This window comes from Medicago truncatula, chromosome 4 (assembly GCF_003473485.1).
Source record: "Medicago truncatula cultivar Jemalong A17 chromosome 4, MtrunA17r5.0-ANR, whole genome shotgun sequence".
NCBI lineage: Eukaryota > Viridiplantae > Streptophyta > Magnoliopsida > Fabales > Fabaceae > Medicago > Medicago truncatula.
This window is the reverse complement of record NC_053045.1, coordinates 58,010,317-58,028,406: the sequence shown is the minus strand read 5'-3', so window position 1 is coordinate 58,028,406 and position 18,090 is coordinate 58,010,317. Positions and strand designations below refer to the sequence as shown.

General features: G+C 30.5%; 1 protein-coding gene across 1 annotated transcript; it reads right to left on the bottom strand.

Moving 5' to 3' along the window:
- Nucleotides 1–4,291: 4,291 nt before the first annotated feature.
- LOC25494084 (exopolygalacturonase) lies at nt 4,292–6,221 on the bottom strand. The gene is made up of 5 exons (XM_013602818.1): nt 5,938–6,221; nt 5,385–5,711; nt 5,001–5,290; nt 4,593–4,818; nt 4,292–4,510 (listed from the first exon to the last, which is right to left on the bottom strand). The coding sequence occupies exons 1-5, from the start codon at nt 6,142–6,144 to the stop codon at nt 4,292–4,294; spliced, it is 1,269 nt and encodes a 422-aa protein (XP_013458272.1). The 5' UTR covers nt 6,145–6,221.
- Nucleotides 6,222–18,090: the final 11,869 nt, after the last annotated feature.

The following is an 18,090-nucleotide window of genomic DNA, read 5'->3' as shown; positions in this document are numbered from 1 at the left end:
CGATTGGGGTTTGTTGTGGATCGATCTTGATTTTTATTTATGGTGTGGGACTGTTAGTTGTTAATGTGGTTTTTTGTTTGTTTATGGATCAGTGAAGGTTTGAAATGAGTTGGGTTTCTTTCTGCGATTGGTTTTGGATATTGTGATTGCAGGTTTTGCAATTTGAAATTCTGTGTTGAAAAATTCCCCCCTTTTGGCGTGTGGTGCTGCTGTGGTTATATAGCAGTGGGTGTTTGAGCAAAAATTTGGCTTGAGAGTAATTTGTGACCACTTGCACCAATTATTGGACAAAAATAATAATAAAAAAAGGGATAAGAAATAATGATAATAATAATGAAAAAGGATAAAAATAAAAATAATGCTAATAATAAAAAAACAGCAATAAACAAAAAAAAGAAAAGATGGAGTTTAAAGAAAAAAATAAAAAAATAAAAAAATAAATAAAGAGAGAAGAGGGCCCGACTCGGAACCAATTATGAGGTATTTTAAAATACCTTCCTACCGAATTTTTCATTGAAAAGGCTGAAACCGATCGGAGTTAAAAAACTCGTGTCAGTGGTATCTTGGGTAAAAAATTGGGGTATGACAACCTGTATGTAAAATCAACAAATCATCAAACACGTTTCATATTCTAGGAAGCACCCACCAGCTTCTGAAATCATCAACACCATTCAACTATATTTTGATTATCTCTTTTTTAAAGCTTTAACAAAACAGTATAATAAAAAAGGTATGAAATAGTTCCTCGGCAGTAAAGTGCCGAAGGAGTTTTTTTTTTTTTTTTTTTTTCTTTGGCAGTTAACTCCCGAGTTTTCCTCGGCAGTTAACTGCAACCAGATTTCTAAAACTTCGACAGTTAACTGCCGAGGAGACAAAAATATCAATTACTCGTATGCCACAACCTTATGCAATGTGGGAACGACAATTCTCATTCCGGTTTCCGTATTGAAGACTAATCCTTTGTTTGGTTTGAGAGAAATAGAGGAGAGAGAGAGAGAGAGAGAGAGAGAGAGAGAGAGAGAGAGAGAGAGAGAGAGAGAGAGAGAGAGAGAGAGAGAGAGAGAGAGAGAGAGAGAGAGAGGAGAAGTTGGAGATTTCTCTTGTTTGGTAAGAAGAGAAATTGAGAAGAGAGAAGAATAAATGGTGGGTCCCATACCTTTTTGTTTTCTCTTCAAAAGTGAGAAGAAAGAGGGAAGAAGACAAAAATATCTAATATGTCATTAATTTTTTAATTAATCATAAATTATAATGTTGTCTTATCAAAGATATTTTTGTCTTTTTAAAAATAATAGCATTTATTTCTCTTCTATTTCTATCTTCTTTCTCTTATACCAAACAATATAACAAATCTTCTCTAAAACCACTATCATCACTTTTGATGATTTGTCACTCTCATCTTGACAATGATTTTGTTTTTTTTAAAGAATAATGTGAGAATGACTTAACATGTGTGTGTTGGATTATTCATTTTCCATGTCATTAATATCATTTTCTTGTCATTTATAAAATTAATTTGAATTACATCATAAAAAACTAATTAATTTAAAAGAAAATAAAAGAATTAAAAGATTAAAATTAATTGAAATATATAATAAACCCTCAATTTCATTTTGTCCCAAATCAATCAAATTTAAAAACCAAGAAATTTTAAGCAAGCAATGGAACAAAATTAATACTGTTCAATAGCATAGTCATTCACAAAATTCACAATAGGAAAACAATTCATATTTTTTTGAAGAAGAGGAAAACAATTCATGTTAATTATAGGGTTTGTTATATATTTCAATTAATTTTAATCTTTTAATTCTTTTATATATAAATATTTTAAATTAAATTGGTTTTTTAATATGTAATTCAAACTAATTTTATAAATGACATGGAAAATGAATAATCCAACACACACATGCCAAGTCACTGCCACATCATTAATGAGAGTGACAAGTCATCAAAAGCGACGGGGACTAAAAAAATCCAAAAATTGTAAAACAGGGGGACCAAAATAGTGCTTTTAGAAACAGGGGAACTGAAATTCCAATTAAGTTAAAATAGGAGATCAAACGTGCATTTAGTAAGAAAAAATAATTTAAAAGACTTATCTATTATAAACCAAAAACTTAACGCTTAATTGCAATTTTGACCTCCTATTTTTATCATTTTGCAAAATTGGTTCCCCTATTTTAAAATTTGATAATTTTTGTTCCTCTATCAAATACTTTGTCTAATTGTGATATGATATGTTTTAAATGAAGTTTTCAAGAGAATTTTGTTACAAAATTTAATGGACGTTGATCGTTTTCCATCTTCAAATCATATTACACGATATTTAAAATTTATCACATCACATTTTTATAGTTCAAAAATATGATAGAGGGACCACAATTGTAGAATTTTATAAAATAGGAGGACCAATCCTGCAAAATGATAAAAATAGGAGGACCGAAACTACGATTAAACCAAAACTTAAAGACTTCTTTTATAATTTTGCCTCGTATATTCATTGATTTAGTAAGAAAGAACATATCAATATTTAGTGCTAAATCAATAAATTGGGATGATTAAATTTGTTTCAATTTCCCTTTAAAATATAAAACAACAAAAGAGTCGTTTTTTTTTTATTCATTTCTAAATTTTCGGAGTCAATTCATTCCTAGTTTCATATATTCCTCAACAAGTTTCCCTCTAATTACCTGGTTGGAAAGGCAAACTCTTGTTGCAAGTTTTGTTAGTACCATCATTTTTGATTGAAGACATGTTCCAGTATTTAGCATACGTTGTTTCGATACCAATATTTTTAATTACATTGAATTATGTCATTTCTTCAAAATTTTATCGATGTCGGCTGTCATTGTCAATGTTGTGACCGGTGTTTGTGCATCATTAGTAGACGACGGTGTCTGAAATAGTTTTGCAATCCTTACATTTTTAAAGGGGGTGACAGTCATTTGGTCTCTAAAAGTAACCACAATAGTCCCTCAATGTATCATAATTTTAAAGTAGTCCTTGATTATGCAATGTGTTATACAAAATAGCCACTTATGTTAAAGGTAAATAAGTGGAGTATTCGACCCGTGCATATATAATGCATTTTGGTCTTCTTGTTTTTTTTTTTTTATAAAATTATTTTGTATCAAAAATATGTTTGGAGCGATTTTTTTTAAGGAATGTTTAGAGTGGAAATTTGTTCGTTGAGTTTTGTTTCGGTGAAAATGACACATTAAATAAGATTTCAACTTTTGCACTTCTATGAAATTCATTAATATCCGAACTCATTAATTTTCCTCCATCTATTTGAATAATCAATCTCAATTCAGGAGGAAGAACCGGCAAGTGACATAAAACCTCCATTCTGGTTCTATACTTGTTCGAATAAATTGCTTAGCTAATTCCATGCGTTGAACCAAAAAATTCTTTCTTCTTCCTACTTTTCTCGATCTTCCCATTCATTTTCATTGTCAATGGATCCCTCTTCTCCTAATTCTTTCCATTCTACCAATGAAGAATCTATAATAATTCTTAAATCCATCAATTAATTGTTCTCGTATAGCACCTGCTCCGCTATAAATTTCTCTATTTTGAAATGTATTGAAACCTTGAGTAGAAAGAAGAGTGGAATACTATATTTCCAAGATTGGATTTCATGTAGTTGAATTACTCGTCATTTTTATGTCAACTTTCAGGCTATTGATCCGAAAACAAAGAATTCTTAAACCCTAAAAGAAGTTCCTTCCATTAGTGATTGGTCACATGGTTCTTTCCCACGATATTTAGTGTTCTATGATAATGTTCAAGGGTGGTAAGATATGATGTTACACTTATTTACATTGCAAGCTTTGTCTAATTTTCCGCAACCTTATAAATAAATGTTGAAGTCATTAGTTGAGTCTATTCCGCATGATCAAGAAAAATCACAATATACAATTTACTTACAGGTTTATCAAATCAACAATGAGATTCGGACTCTTACGAATACTAGTATGAGTTGAATTCTTGCAAATTCAACCAACCTTCACATTGTATGAAGTAAGTTGAATCTTTAGAAATTAATATTATAGAGAAATTAGACTTGCATATTAATAATTGGTATAACAGCTAAGGGATAGTTGATTAATTGGCTATATCATCAATCTGTAATTAGTTAAATTGGGATCCATAAACATTCTTCAAAAAACAAGGATCATTTCCCCTTTTTTTCATTATACAATTTACACATTTTACAAAATGCATAATTGTAAAATCTCTCATTCCCCTCCTCCTCCTTAGTTAATTGGCAACATTGATAAAATAAGAAATTTTATGGGCAAATTGGTGGCTTTGCCAAGCCAGTATAGACAGGCTTAACATTGACACATCTAGCTGTGGTAAGGGCTGATCCAAACTTTAGGTCGACGTTATTAAATGTAACACCGGGGCATGTATGCATCTTGCTGCATCTCATATCCACTACCATTGGTGTAGCTGAAGTTCCCCTTATATTTGAAAAATGAATATTTGCAATCTTCACCAATGAAGGCTGCACGTAAATAAATATATAAGTATCACAATTATTAACATCTTGCTGTTAAAATAGTTTTTGTTGTAGTGCAAATAAGTACCTTCTTTTTACAAATATCATCACATTCATATTCCTGGTCAATAATGATTGGATTTTTAACATTTGTCATGTTAATGTTAGTGAAAAATATCTCAGATGCTCCACCAGCAAATCTCTCTGGAAATGATTTTATTCTCAAACCGTTGTCTGTGCCAATCAATTCACTGTTCTGTACCCTTACACCTTTCACCTCTCGCTCGTCTGCTCTCCTTCCAAGACTACCGATACTGTCATGCATAAATAAATCAAAACAAAGGAAATTTGTCATAAATCAAATTTACGATATATATAGCTTAAACAGATGGCTTTCATTTTGATATATACATTTTAAATGTATATATCAAAATCATGGAAAAGATGATTCATGTGTATTGGATGTTAAACTTTGTTACATTAGTTAGTTAATTACCTGATACCATGTCCAGGTCCACATTTGAGTTTGTTGATCGCAATTTGTTCAGAACCGTCTATCATACCGACACAATCATCCCCGGTTCCAATGGTGCATCTATTTATTTTCACACCGTAGGAGGTGCTAATATGAATGCCATCAGTGTTTGGGCTGGTATCAGGTGCAGTGAGCCTAAGTCTTTGCAACCTAATGTTTGAACATTGAGTAACGAATACGTGAAATCCTTTGGGATTCACTGATTTAATGCCCATTATAATTGCATTTTGCACTTTTGTGAAATACAAACTCTGCATTCCCAAATTATTAATAACATTATATTAGTGAAGAAGACCATATATTAATGAGATCATATGTTAATTAATTAATTAGTGTTAAACTTACGGGTGGATTTGGCACACAAGCAGTATCTCCGTTGCCAGATTTACAATCCTCAGCGAATTTCCATGATTCTTGACCTTGTCCATCAAAAGTACCTCCACCGAGCATTTTTAGGCCATTCAAGTCTTGAAACTCGAACCATCTTCCGTTTGCATACTCAGAAATATCAGTGGTAGCCAAAATAGTTCCTACCACTTGAATTGTTACTGGCTTTGGAGCAAGACATGGTCCTGCAAAAATTATTTCCGAAACCAAAAATCTACCAGCAGGAACATAAAACCTGTTTTGTCCTGGTTTTTTGCAGACTGCTTGCCATGTCTGCATGAAAGCCTGCATGGACAAAACACAAATCATGTGTTAATAAGAGATAAAATTTGAAAAATTGTTTATAAAAATGGCATCATGTCTCAAGTAGATAACTCGAGCCTAGTAATATTGAAGGAGTTATAATCCTCAATTTTATTGTTTAAATCTTGAAAATTAACATAAATAATATTTCTTCGCATCTTATAATCTGATTTTGCAACCACGATGTAGAAACTTGAGATGATTTTACCTGAGTGCAATCAGTCACACCATCACCTTTGGCGCCAAAACTCAAGACATTAACTAGTTTCTCCCCGGGAAGGAGGACATCCTTAGAGCTTTTTCTAACCCCGAAAACATCATGACCAACGGGAGGCCTTGGTTTAGGAGCAGCATCTGCATAACTGGCCAATGCAAAGAGCAAAATAAGAATAACAACACTCTTTGCAACGGCCATTGTGCTTCGATGCTTGTTATGAAGTAATTATCTTTTTAACAATTTGGAGAGCTTAGGGGCCTCCGAGGAGGCTTATAGGAAATGGGGAAATGATACCTCATTCATGGCTTATCTACTATATAAACATGTTTCTTAACGGAAAAAATAAATGGTTCATCTAAATCAACGGAAACTAATAGCTTTTATGACTTATTTAGTTTAGCTAAATTTAGTGATGCATTGTGTGCATTAATTGTGCCCCCTTCTTTCGGGTTCAATTCCTCCCATCCCCTAACTCCCACATTCTAATAGCAGCAAAAGCACAATTTCCTTCTCTTCGTTGGTTGAAAAATATTAACCGTTGTCCAAAAAATATATCGCTTAAATTTTTTGGCTGCGGACAATAGATAAAAACACATATATATAAAGCATAATTTGATATACTTCATTTGTCTTTCTCTAAATTTGTAGCTATTCTGATAAAAATGGAATATTATTATACAAATTGTGTGTGATGTTGAATTGGTGCTTTTATATTTCTTTGATGAACAATGAGGATCAAAAGTATCAAACAAAAATTACACCATCAAAGGGTCAACGATTACATCTTTACTCAAAGATAGGACAAAGTTATGCCAGTAGTTTTTTAATTTCATTTAAAATTTGGTCCGTTGCAAGTAAGTAGATGGTGAGATTGAAAGAAAGAAAAACTTTATTTAAAATTTGAAACAAATTCTTTATTTGTTTTCCATGTCAAATTAGTCTTATATCTTAAAAAATGTGTGTGTAGTTAATCAAACTTTCCTAGTCAATTTTCACTAGTACAACTACAAGTACAAGATACATAAAAAAAAAAAAAAAAAAAGGTATGTATGTGTTTATCAGAGCCCTTTTATAGTATAATATGAGATAACTAAATCGTTCAATTCATTGTAAAACATCACAATAAAAATTTAAAATGTCTATCGCAAATAGAAAAGTTCAAAAAGTAAAAAATTGTACTAGGTTACAATAAAAAAAAGAAGAATGAACAAATGAATTGTACCAAGTTCAAAAACTACAAATTTCACTAGAAACAGAACAATGAAAAAAAATGGAAGTACCAATGGGTCAAAGCCTAATACTTAATTTAAGCTGCAAAAATCCTATTTGTGGATCTTCTATAACTGATCAAACATTACATTACATTACATGTACTTGAAGAGGATCATAATTTGTGTTGGATAAAAATCCTTCATCTGGATCTTCCCTGCTGCAGTCAAGTATAGATTGGATTTAATTTGTGCTCCCAAATTAAAGCTCTTCTTTTGCCACACATTGAACTTGTCTATTTTCTGCTGGCCAATCTTTTAAAAATCTACTTGATGCAGTGGCGGATCTTGCTCAAAATGTTAGGGGGAGCCGTAAATACTACCTAAAATATTATAATTGAAATTTATTAGAGGCATATATAATTTTATAAAAAATCAAAATAATATTAACACAAAACAAAATAAAAATATGTATACAAGGGATGAGTACTAACAAGTTCCCACCGTCGTAGCAGCCAGCAAGCCACTATGTAATGTATTTTTTATTAAAAAAAAAACATGGATGAGTAATATTATTGAATGATAACTATCAGATTTTGATCCAGAAGTCCTAGCTCAACTGGCAAAATGCCGAAATTGTTAGGCCGGATGCCATGACCGAGGTTCGAACCCCGGTACCTCCACTTGTGTGTGTGAGTTTATAATGGCTTTGCCATTTCGTCTATCTACCAAAAAAAAAAAAAACTATCAGATTTTGTTTTGAAGTAATGAAAAAAAAAACACACACAGAGAACCCACAACCACAACACAACACTACATTTGTGCTTTTTGCAGGTAGATAGAAGCATCGTCTTCTTCACCTCCTTTTCTCCAAACACTCAATTTGATTCTTTGAATATGCAAAAGGTTCAATTTGATTCTCTTACTCAAGTCGCAATTGTGACTGCTGCAAACTAAATCGCAATCCCGACATCGGTAACTGATACGATAACGAAAGAGAGAAGCCACAAGAGCTTAAGGACGGAAAGGAATTGAAATTGGAATCTGCGGCGATCGGAAATTTGAGATCGGCGGCGGAAGGAATTGGTGTGGATGGTTTAGGAAGTAAAGTTGTGGGGTGCCGTGAGAGAGAAGATGCTCACAATCACAGGGTGAGCACTGCAGTTGGAGTATATATATATAAAAAAAAAAAAAAAAGTGGGGGGTGCCGCAGCTCCCTTCCGCTCCCGAGAAGATCCGCCGCTGACTTGATGTTTCATTTCTTAATACCACATTAAGTGAGAGTATTTCCATGACTTAATCACCGAGTCGGCAACAGAACATTCGTTTTTTTAAAGAGTCTATATTATTATCAAAACTTCTAATGATAGGTAGGTTGTGAACTGTGATGGACGTTTTATATCCAGTTATCCTCAACGTCTTCCATAACAAATTGAGATTTAAATTCTCTTTTATATTTTTTGACAAAAGAGATTTAAATTCTTATAATCTCTAAATCACCATATATCACAATCTTGCATAATGATTAATGAATAGTGAACTATATATTATATTTTCGGTGTGTTGATTGTGGTATTACATAGTCCCTCATCAACAAGAATAAGATTTTATCCTTGGCATATTGATATATATTTATACGGAAGTATCCCAAGTTTCAAGTATTGCACTGAGCTTGTAAAATAAGCATCATATATATATTTTTTTAACAACAAATAAGCATGATCTTGATTATTTGATCTTCACAGTTAAGTTATTCTTTTGGGGAGAGAGGATCCGTTGAGTCCCACACGAGCAAGCGAGAATAATAAATTTTTATTATTTCTTACACAAGAAAAACCAAGTCATTTGATTAGAAAAATAAAAACCAATAGGAACCCTAAAGGGTTGACCATGATGGTGAAGACTTGAGGCCTAAGGCTAAGAGTGTGTTTCTTTTTGAGTATCAGATTCTAATATCTCTCCGTGTCAACGATTTTCATGTTGACAAATCCATCAAGGTAAAGAATGAACAACTATATTTATCTAGTAGAATAGTTTCAAAATCAAGACATCCTTACTATAAGAATGAATAGTAATACATATTTAACATTGAACACATTCATAATTGATGTGAGACATTCACACTTAGACTAGTTTGTTGGTATTCAAGTGTGAATAATAGTCATATATTGACTATGAATAATTAAGTTTAGGTTTTTTCTAGATTACCTTTGAAGAATGGTGGGTAATTTACCCACCAACCAATGAAAATGAGCAATTTGTTGGTGGAGTCAAGATAGTTCATGGATACCACTTAAAAATGTGTTTATGTGGCTAATGTGTATTGGTTGGGCGGGATAAATTACCCACCATTCTTCCATGGGTACTCTAGTTGTCACCATAAATTTAAAGTGGATATAAGAGATAAGACTAATATTTTCAATGCCTTAAAGTTTTAGACAGAGATGTGGTGTCATGATCTCTTAACGGTCATAGATTATTAACATGTTGCTCTGACATTCTACTAGACTTTCTTGCAAGTGGTATCATAATCATTTATTAAGCTTGGTAGATGAGCGAGAGTCAGGATTGATACATTAAATTTTTGTATCAAAAGTCATCCGGACAATGTTATATTCTTGCATCGAAGTCATTGTAATGGTATAGTTAGAAGGTAATGCATTTTCTTAATTCAAAAATTTATCATATCACACCTCTATAGTAAACATTCTTATCCTAAATTTGAACTGTGTTAGAATTCAACAAGATATCTAAAATAATAAGTTATTGATTTATCCCATGTAAGATCAGAGAGAGCAAATAATCTCATTCAAGATTTATAATGTAATGTAAGTATAACTTGGTTGAACTCAATCATGACTTGAGAGAAGAGACAATTAAATATTTGGCAATTGGCACCATTGGAGAGAGTGGCAAAAATGGGAAAAGGGTCATATAGGTGGTGCCGATAAAATAAAAGTTGTGGAAGAAAAGAAAAGAAAAGAAAAAGCACACGCTCAGTTTCTTTACGACTTGCACTCAAATTTCAGTACATCAAACACATATACAAGGACTGAAAATATATAAAGTCCCATATGATATAGCTACAGCTGCAAAAGACCTCCATAATATATAAAATTTGCAGGTCATTGAGCTGCTTCCTAGAACAACACATAAACAAGAGAGACACCACGCTCTTACCCAAAACCTTAAGGCAGTGGGTTTATGGGTCCTCTTACTTATAAGGTGTTCAACCTTTACTATTTTATTCAATGTGGGACATATAACTCACACTTGCAAACCAACAGATATGAGAAGTGTGAATTAGAAAAGTGATATTAAGTTCGAATTGGTCTACTACAACGAACTTGTGGTTTTCCCATGAAGTAATCAACAACAAGTATCCCGCTAAAACGAGCAGCTACCTCATTACTATTCATGGCAAGAGGCTCTTCCATTTCATCATTGGGAACTTGAACCACCCAACGTCCTTGTCTTGCAGGAAATACCCTGTTGTTCTTGGCCCTTCTTGGTGCTCCATACAACTTCTCTATCAGATCAAACCCTTCCAAACCTATCTCTCTCAGGTTTGTTTCAGGTGCCATTAATTGATGTTGAAGTTGAAGTTGAGGGAATAGTTATTATGCTTTGTGTGTGTTTTCTGGTTGCTTCAATAGAATCCTGTCTCCCCCTTATATAGAAAAGAAAAATGGTTCTTTGAACTTGCCCTGCAACTGCAATGCAGCACCTATGTCCAACTAAGCGGAACCAAGAAAGAATATGGGCCTACATTCACACATCTCAAAATATCAATCATTTTCAATCGAACTAAGGCTTATGAATTATAATATATTTTTTAGGCTATGTATTTGATCCTTGCAATTAGGGGTCGTTTAAAAACTGATCTCTGTAATCGCTAATCCTGACAATTTACCCTTGCATTGTTTAATCATTTAAAATTTCGTCCCTCTCCCCACTTAATCACTGCCACGCCACATGAAATTCCAATTTTACCCCTGGGTTTCCAATTCTTTCTTCAATATTTTGTCCTCTTCTTAAGGGCAAAATTGGAATTTCATGTGTGGCAGTGATTGCCACGTCATCAAATTAGTGACATGGCAGTGATTAAATTGGTCAAAGGACGAAATTTTAAATGATTAATGATTGCAAGGCTAGTTTGCAAGGATTAGCAATTACAGGGACCAATTTTTAAACGACCCCTAATTGCAAGGATCAAATACATATTTAAGCTTATTTTTTAAATTTTTTTTGAATGAGTTTTAACATAACGTATTGGTAATGGAATGGTATTCAATCAAACTTATGATACATAGGAATTTACCTTGGAATATATCCATATTTTTGACCTAAACGGTGGGAAAACTCTATTGAATTAACTTAAGGGGGCTTCTACGGTGCAGTTAGGAAACTGATTTTTTTGGATATGTTAAAGTTTAGTCAATGATATAATTGTTGATGTCATGTCAACTAGTGTCTGCTGGTGGACCATTCTAAGACTAAACTTTACCTTATTATAAATCAGTCATCATACAAAATATTAAGGGAAATTTCAATCTTAATGCACAAATGAAAATTTATGTGTTCAAGGCGAAAAGTAGTATGGAGGAGGATGTGATGATTTTTTATAATTTTTATTATTCTGTTTGTTTTTCGAAAAAATTGAAGAACATTAGTATATAAATATTTAATTTTTAGGATTTCTAAGAAAAGGGGGTTTTGTCAATTGAAGGATTCAAATATTGTGAAAATCAATTTAACTTCACCAAAAAAGTCATTATCATACTTCACCATAGAATTTTCCTTAATTTAATTATGTTTCATACTTTCGGTGTTCCTTTTATTGCAGAAAATATATGAAGGATTCTTTCTCCATTTAATGAGCTTGATTTGGGGTATAATACCGAAGGTTGGCGATACAATCTGGGCCGGAGAGATTCTCTTCAACTCAAATTATTTGGTAGTTCAGGAAAAAGAAAAAAATCATGGAGATACGGTGAATGTGAATATGATTCCTATATTGAAAATAAAAAGAAAAGAATCATAAGGAAAGGAAAAGAAGAAGAGTACAAGAAAAGAGAGTTGGACATAAACCGTATCAACAGAGAAAATTAAAGAAATTGATAATTAGGAAACACAAACCTATTATGGGACAAGTCTAACCTTTTTTGGTGGTGCATGACCAGGATTCGAATCCTGGAACTTACATATATTTTACATTGTCTTTATCAACTGAGCTAAATTTATGGGGACAGACAAGTCTAGCCTAATAAAGTAGATCAAATCCCCAAGTATACCGGTATATTTGTTTTCTAAATCAATATATTAACGGCAATTTTTATAAAATAACATGTTTTTTTACTAAATAAAATAAAATGTTATTTGTTGAATTTAATGTTATAGAAAATATCATTTCTTTAAAAAAAACATCATATCATTGTTTATAATAATTTAAAAAAAAAATATCTAACTATTAATTTAAACATCAATTAATTGTACCAATGTGTATGGAATTTTTCAAGTGTACCCTATAAATTATCAAGTAAAATAAATGCAACGAACTACTCCCTTTGTTCCAAATAAACAAGATTGTCCACAGGTACGAATAAACATGATTAATTTTGTATTTAAAGAAATATTATGAGTTGTTTTATAAAACTGTCTATAGTAAATTGTATGAGAAAGATAAATTAAAAAATTCGAAGAATAGACAATAATAAATAGTTATGTGTATAATAGAAAAATTAACATTAATACTTCATTGATATTGTAAAACGACTTATAATTCCAGATAAATTTTTTCTTCTTAAAACGACTTATAATTTTGAACACGTGTAATATATATATAGACATAAACAAAAAAGAGTCACACTCACACTCCTACTAAATACTATGGTAGTTTTTTTTGGTAGAGCTCTCAATAGCTAGCTAGCAAAGCAACACAAATCTCAGCAAAGAAATGGTTATATCTTTGTTATAAAAAAAACATGATACTATTTTTGTCAAATACACATGGTTGGATTAAAAGGGAAAATATTCAATGAAGGAAGGCTGGTACTGTAGTAGATATTTCATCAAAGTTACTAGAAATCTGATTCTTCAAAATTATTCCATAACTATATATTTTACATTTTTTTTTTTGGAAGGAACTATATATTTTACATAGCAATCGGTTTCTTTTAAATTTTTAAGGGATATATCTCAGTGTCAAACACGCTATCTCTCATTGCATGTCTAAATATTACGTTCTCTTGCCTACGTAAACATTGTGACGTAGATTGTTAACTTGTTTGTTACAAGCCAAAAGGAATATATATGTAGTTTTTTAGTTTTATCAAACGGTAAATGTTAGTAATTAATTATTTATATCAATATTTATTCTATGAGTCAAACTTTTTATCTTTTATTTCAAATTAGTTGAATTACCGAATCCAAAAAAATATAGGGTTAATTAAGTAAATGGTCTCTATAAATATTCAGAATTTTGTTTTTAGTTTCTACAAAATAAAATTATACTTTTTAGTCCCTATAAAAATTTTCATCAACATTTTTATTTTTTAGTCCCTATAAATATTTTCCATCAGCATTTTAGTCCCTATCAAAAATTTTCATTAACTTTTTTAGTCCCTAAAATGCTTAAGAAAAATGTTACAGGGACTAAAATGTGTAATTTCATAAAAAAGCAGGTCATTGATGAAGAAGATCCAGCAACATGCATCTGAGGTAGATTTCTTGGAAGAAGTCATGGAGAAATTACGAAGATAAGGAGAGTTTGAAGATGAGTTAGAGGCTCAAAGCTAAGATGTGGCGGAAGGAAGCATGATATTTCTGAATCATAAATTCATTTATACTTTCTTTCCCCTCGAATTCATTCCCACATACGGGTAAGGTTGTCAATTAACTTTTACCTCACAAACTATACATATTGATTAAATTTTTCTTTGAGGGTTGTTTTTGCAACACTCTCATCATGTATAAGAAAAGTTTGAATTACACCCCCTTATATATTATGTTAAAATTTACAATTTCTTTTTCTTTAATATTTTTTTAAAAAAATTAGCGACATAAATCTAACATACAAAGTGTAAAGAAAAATAGTATTGCATGTTCATTTTAATATAATCAAAATTTAGATGCATATTTTTCTTTATTTTTAATTCACAATATCATTACATATAGTTTTTTTTTGCTCTTATAGCAAAATGGTGGTGGAGATGTTTGAATGGAGAAGTAACTACATGGAAGGACGTGTTAAAAAGCTAAATATGGGGGAAGAGAAGTCTAATGTAGTTAATTTTAATCCGATAAGGCCGGTCAAGTTTGAATCATTATGGTTGAATGATATTTGTTGAGTAGGTAAAGTGTTAGAGTCAGATCAACATTGATTTCTAGGAGAAAAGGGGGGCCTTGCATGTATTTTGAGTTGTTTTTGAACCCTGATCTCCTTTGTCTCATTTTCTTAGTTTCTAAGTTTGTATCTAGTTGGGGATGAGTATCCTTTGTACTTTTTTCCGTTTAGGTGGGTTAAAACATTTGTAATAATTCCCTCTTTCGTTTATATAAATAATTTATTTGGCCGTTAAAAAAAAATTAACATATAATTTTAAATCATATTATAAAATATGAAACAATACAAAATAAAAGCTTTTTTTTTTAGATTACCCTCTCTTGTTTAGAGGGTATTTTACCTTCTCATGATATCAACCAATCAAAATGTAATATATATTGGCAACATTAAATGTCACAAATGAGTCAATTTTTTTTTCTAAAAAAAGAATCAATTATAATCATAAGGTAACTTTTAATACTTTTAATTTTTATTTAATTATAGACATGATTACATTAGAGGTCTTTTATCTTATATATTTGTTACACTTGGATCCTTTATCTTTATTTTTTTCCGCTTAGGTCTTTTATCTCTTATAAAAGAACATATACATCCTTTTTCTCATTTTTTTTATTAAAAAAAATACATAATTTTATTTTTTAAAATATATTTTTATTAAAAATGAAACAAATGTAGAAATATGATGAAGATGTTCATCATCTTCATCTTCTTCCTTTAAATCTTCATCATCTTCATTGATTCAAAAAAATTTCTAAACAAATATATCTCAAAATATCACGAATTAATGTTATATTCACTCAAATCTTCTTTTAAACACAAAAATCAAAACCCTATAAAGAAAGAGATTTAGTTTCATCACAAAAAAAAAAAAAAGATTTAGTTATATAAATTGCAACGCTGTATATTATTATTATTATTTTCTAACTCAATAATCAAGTCCAGCATAAAAATAACCCCAAAATTGAGAGCAGCTTTGCACATCAATTTTGTTGTTTTCAGAACAATCTTAACTTTTGTAAAGTCTAACCCTTCCGCCAGTGACTAAGCCTCCACCATCCGCCTTACAACATTTGTGAAATTAAGGTTTTGATTTTTGTGTTTAAAAGAAGATTTGAGGTTAATATAAGATTAATTCACGATATTTGGAGATATATATTAGTAGAATGTTTTTTTATTTAAAGAATATGATGAAGATTCAAAGGAAGAAGATGAAGATGATGAACATCTTCATCATATTTTTGGTTTTTTTTTAGTTTTAATAAAAATATATTTTTAAAAATAAAATTATGTATTTTTTAATAAAAAAATGCGAAAAAAGATGTATATGTGCTTTTAAGAGAGATAAAGGACCTAAACGGGAAAAAATAAAGATAAAGGACCAGAGTGTTACAAATAAATAATATAAAGGACCCATAATGTAATATTGCCTTAATTATATTTAGGTGTTCAATCTTAATTAATTTACACTACAGGACTGGCTTAGATTAATTAAAATTTTACATCAAATTTCTTTCATCTGAATGTCCTTAAAATTATCAGTTATATTCATAAAATTTCTTCTTCCCATTTTGATTGTTCAATTTTGTTGTTCCCAACTGCCGCATTTTTTAATTTTCGTGAGAATCGTCGTCGTTCGTTTGATTTCAAATATCATGAGAATTGTCGTTATTTCCAGTACCACGTCAGGTATGGTGACTTTATTTTTCTTTTTGATTTGATTTTTCTTGGTTGTGAGTAGTTAATTATATCAATTGAGTAAGTCATCAGTTGTATTTTGAGGACTGCTAGCAGATGCTGCCGCTGTGATGTTGTGGGAGTTTGCTAGCATTTTTTTGGTTGCTGCTGAAATGGTTATGTGATGAGGCTTTTGTTCTTTTGTTTGGACTTAAAGACTTTTGCTGATAGTGAGGCAGGTCTATGCGTGTTAACAGATTTTATTAGGTTGTCTGCTTAAATAAAAAAAAATAAGTCACGATACCTGACGTGGTTCTAGAAACAACGACAATTCTCACTATAATTGGAAATTGCGGCAGTTTGGAACGACAAAATTGAACAATCAAAATGGAAAGAATAATGAAAAAAGAAACAAGAATTGATCAATATGGAAGAATAAAGAAGAAGAAATTTGAATGAAGGAGATATTTTTGTTCTCACATTCGGGTTTCTGGAATGAAAGAAATTTTATGAATGTAAATGATGAATTTAAGGACATCCAGATGAAAGAAATTTGATGTAAAATTTTATTTGTTATAAGTCTTGTAGTGTAAATTAATTAAGATTGAACACCTTAACATAAAAAAAATAAATTAAATCATTTTCAGTTTAAAAAAAAAATTAAATAAAAATTAAAAGTATTAAAAGTTACTTTATGATTAAGATTAACTCTCCTTAAAAAAAAAGATTAAGATTAACTCTTTTATTTTTAGAAAAAATCTACTCATTTATTTGACATTTAATGTTACCTATGTATATTACATTTTGATTGGTTGATATCATGAGAGAGTAATTACCATCTAAAAAAGAGAGGGTAACGTAAGCCTCATCAAAATAAAATTAAGATATGTGACCATTATTAAAGTCAATAAAATATGACTAGTTAAAAATGAATTCTACATTCTACATTATAGAATTAATAATAAAATATTTAAATATAGTCATCATCGACATTAAAATTATATAAAAATTGATTTTTTTGTTTGTTAAGTGATGGTATTTTAATGAGTTTAGTGTCTTTGGACCATGTGACAATGGGTAACATTTTCACTAGTTGGTCCAATGTCGTGATAAATTAGTCCTTAACACAACCGTTTTTACACTCTAAGATTTAAGGCTGCTTCTTGGTCGATCATCTTGTACCGAACGATATTTATCAGTGATATTTTATATATAGGATTATATTATCAATGAACTTTTTTAAGGAATATCCTCAATTATTTTTATTTACTAGATTGAGAATCAAATATAAAATCATATACTTCATCTAGTCGTAAAAAAAATAGTTTTATTAAATACTCTCTTTATTTTATTATTAGTCACTTTGAAAAAAAATATTTGTTTACAATACCAATACATCATTAATATATTTTTTCTATCACACTCTTTACCATTTATTACTCTATATTTTTTCTATTTTTTTAATCTTTTTTTATATCATTAATAAGGGATACTTTTGTAAAATCACCCACAATTTCCATTTTAATACAAAGTTAATTACATTTTTTAATATATACGAAAATATTAAAACAACTTATAATAAAATCTGGATGATAATTTTGGCTGTCTTCAAGAATGGATCAAATATAACCTGAATTTCATGCACGTATGATTTTATTAACCCAAAAATAATATTGCAAATGCCAGCAAAGCAAATATCACATGATCCGAATTTCCCGACCTCCCTTTTCTCCATTTTGATATTGACTCTTTACAAGTCCAAGATTCAAGGAGCTCCTCTAAATTGCAAACCAATAAAGAATAGTTTGGTCAACATTAAACGGATCAAAATTTAGTCAATTACTATTTTTGGTTAACATTGCGAGCCACCTTTCATTTAACAACAGAAACCATATTTTTAGAATTCGTGTATGTATA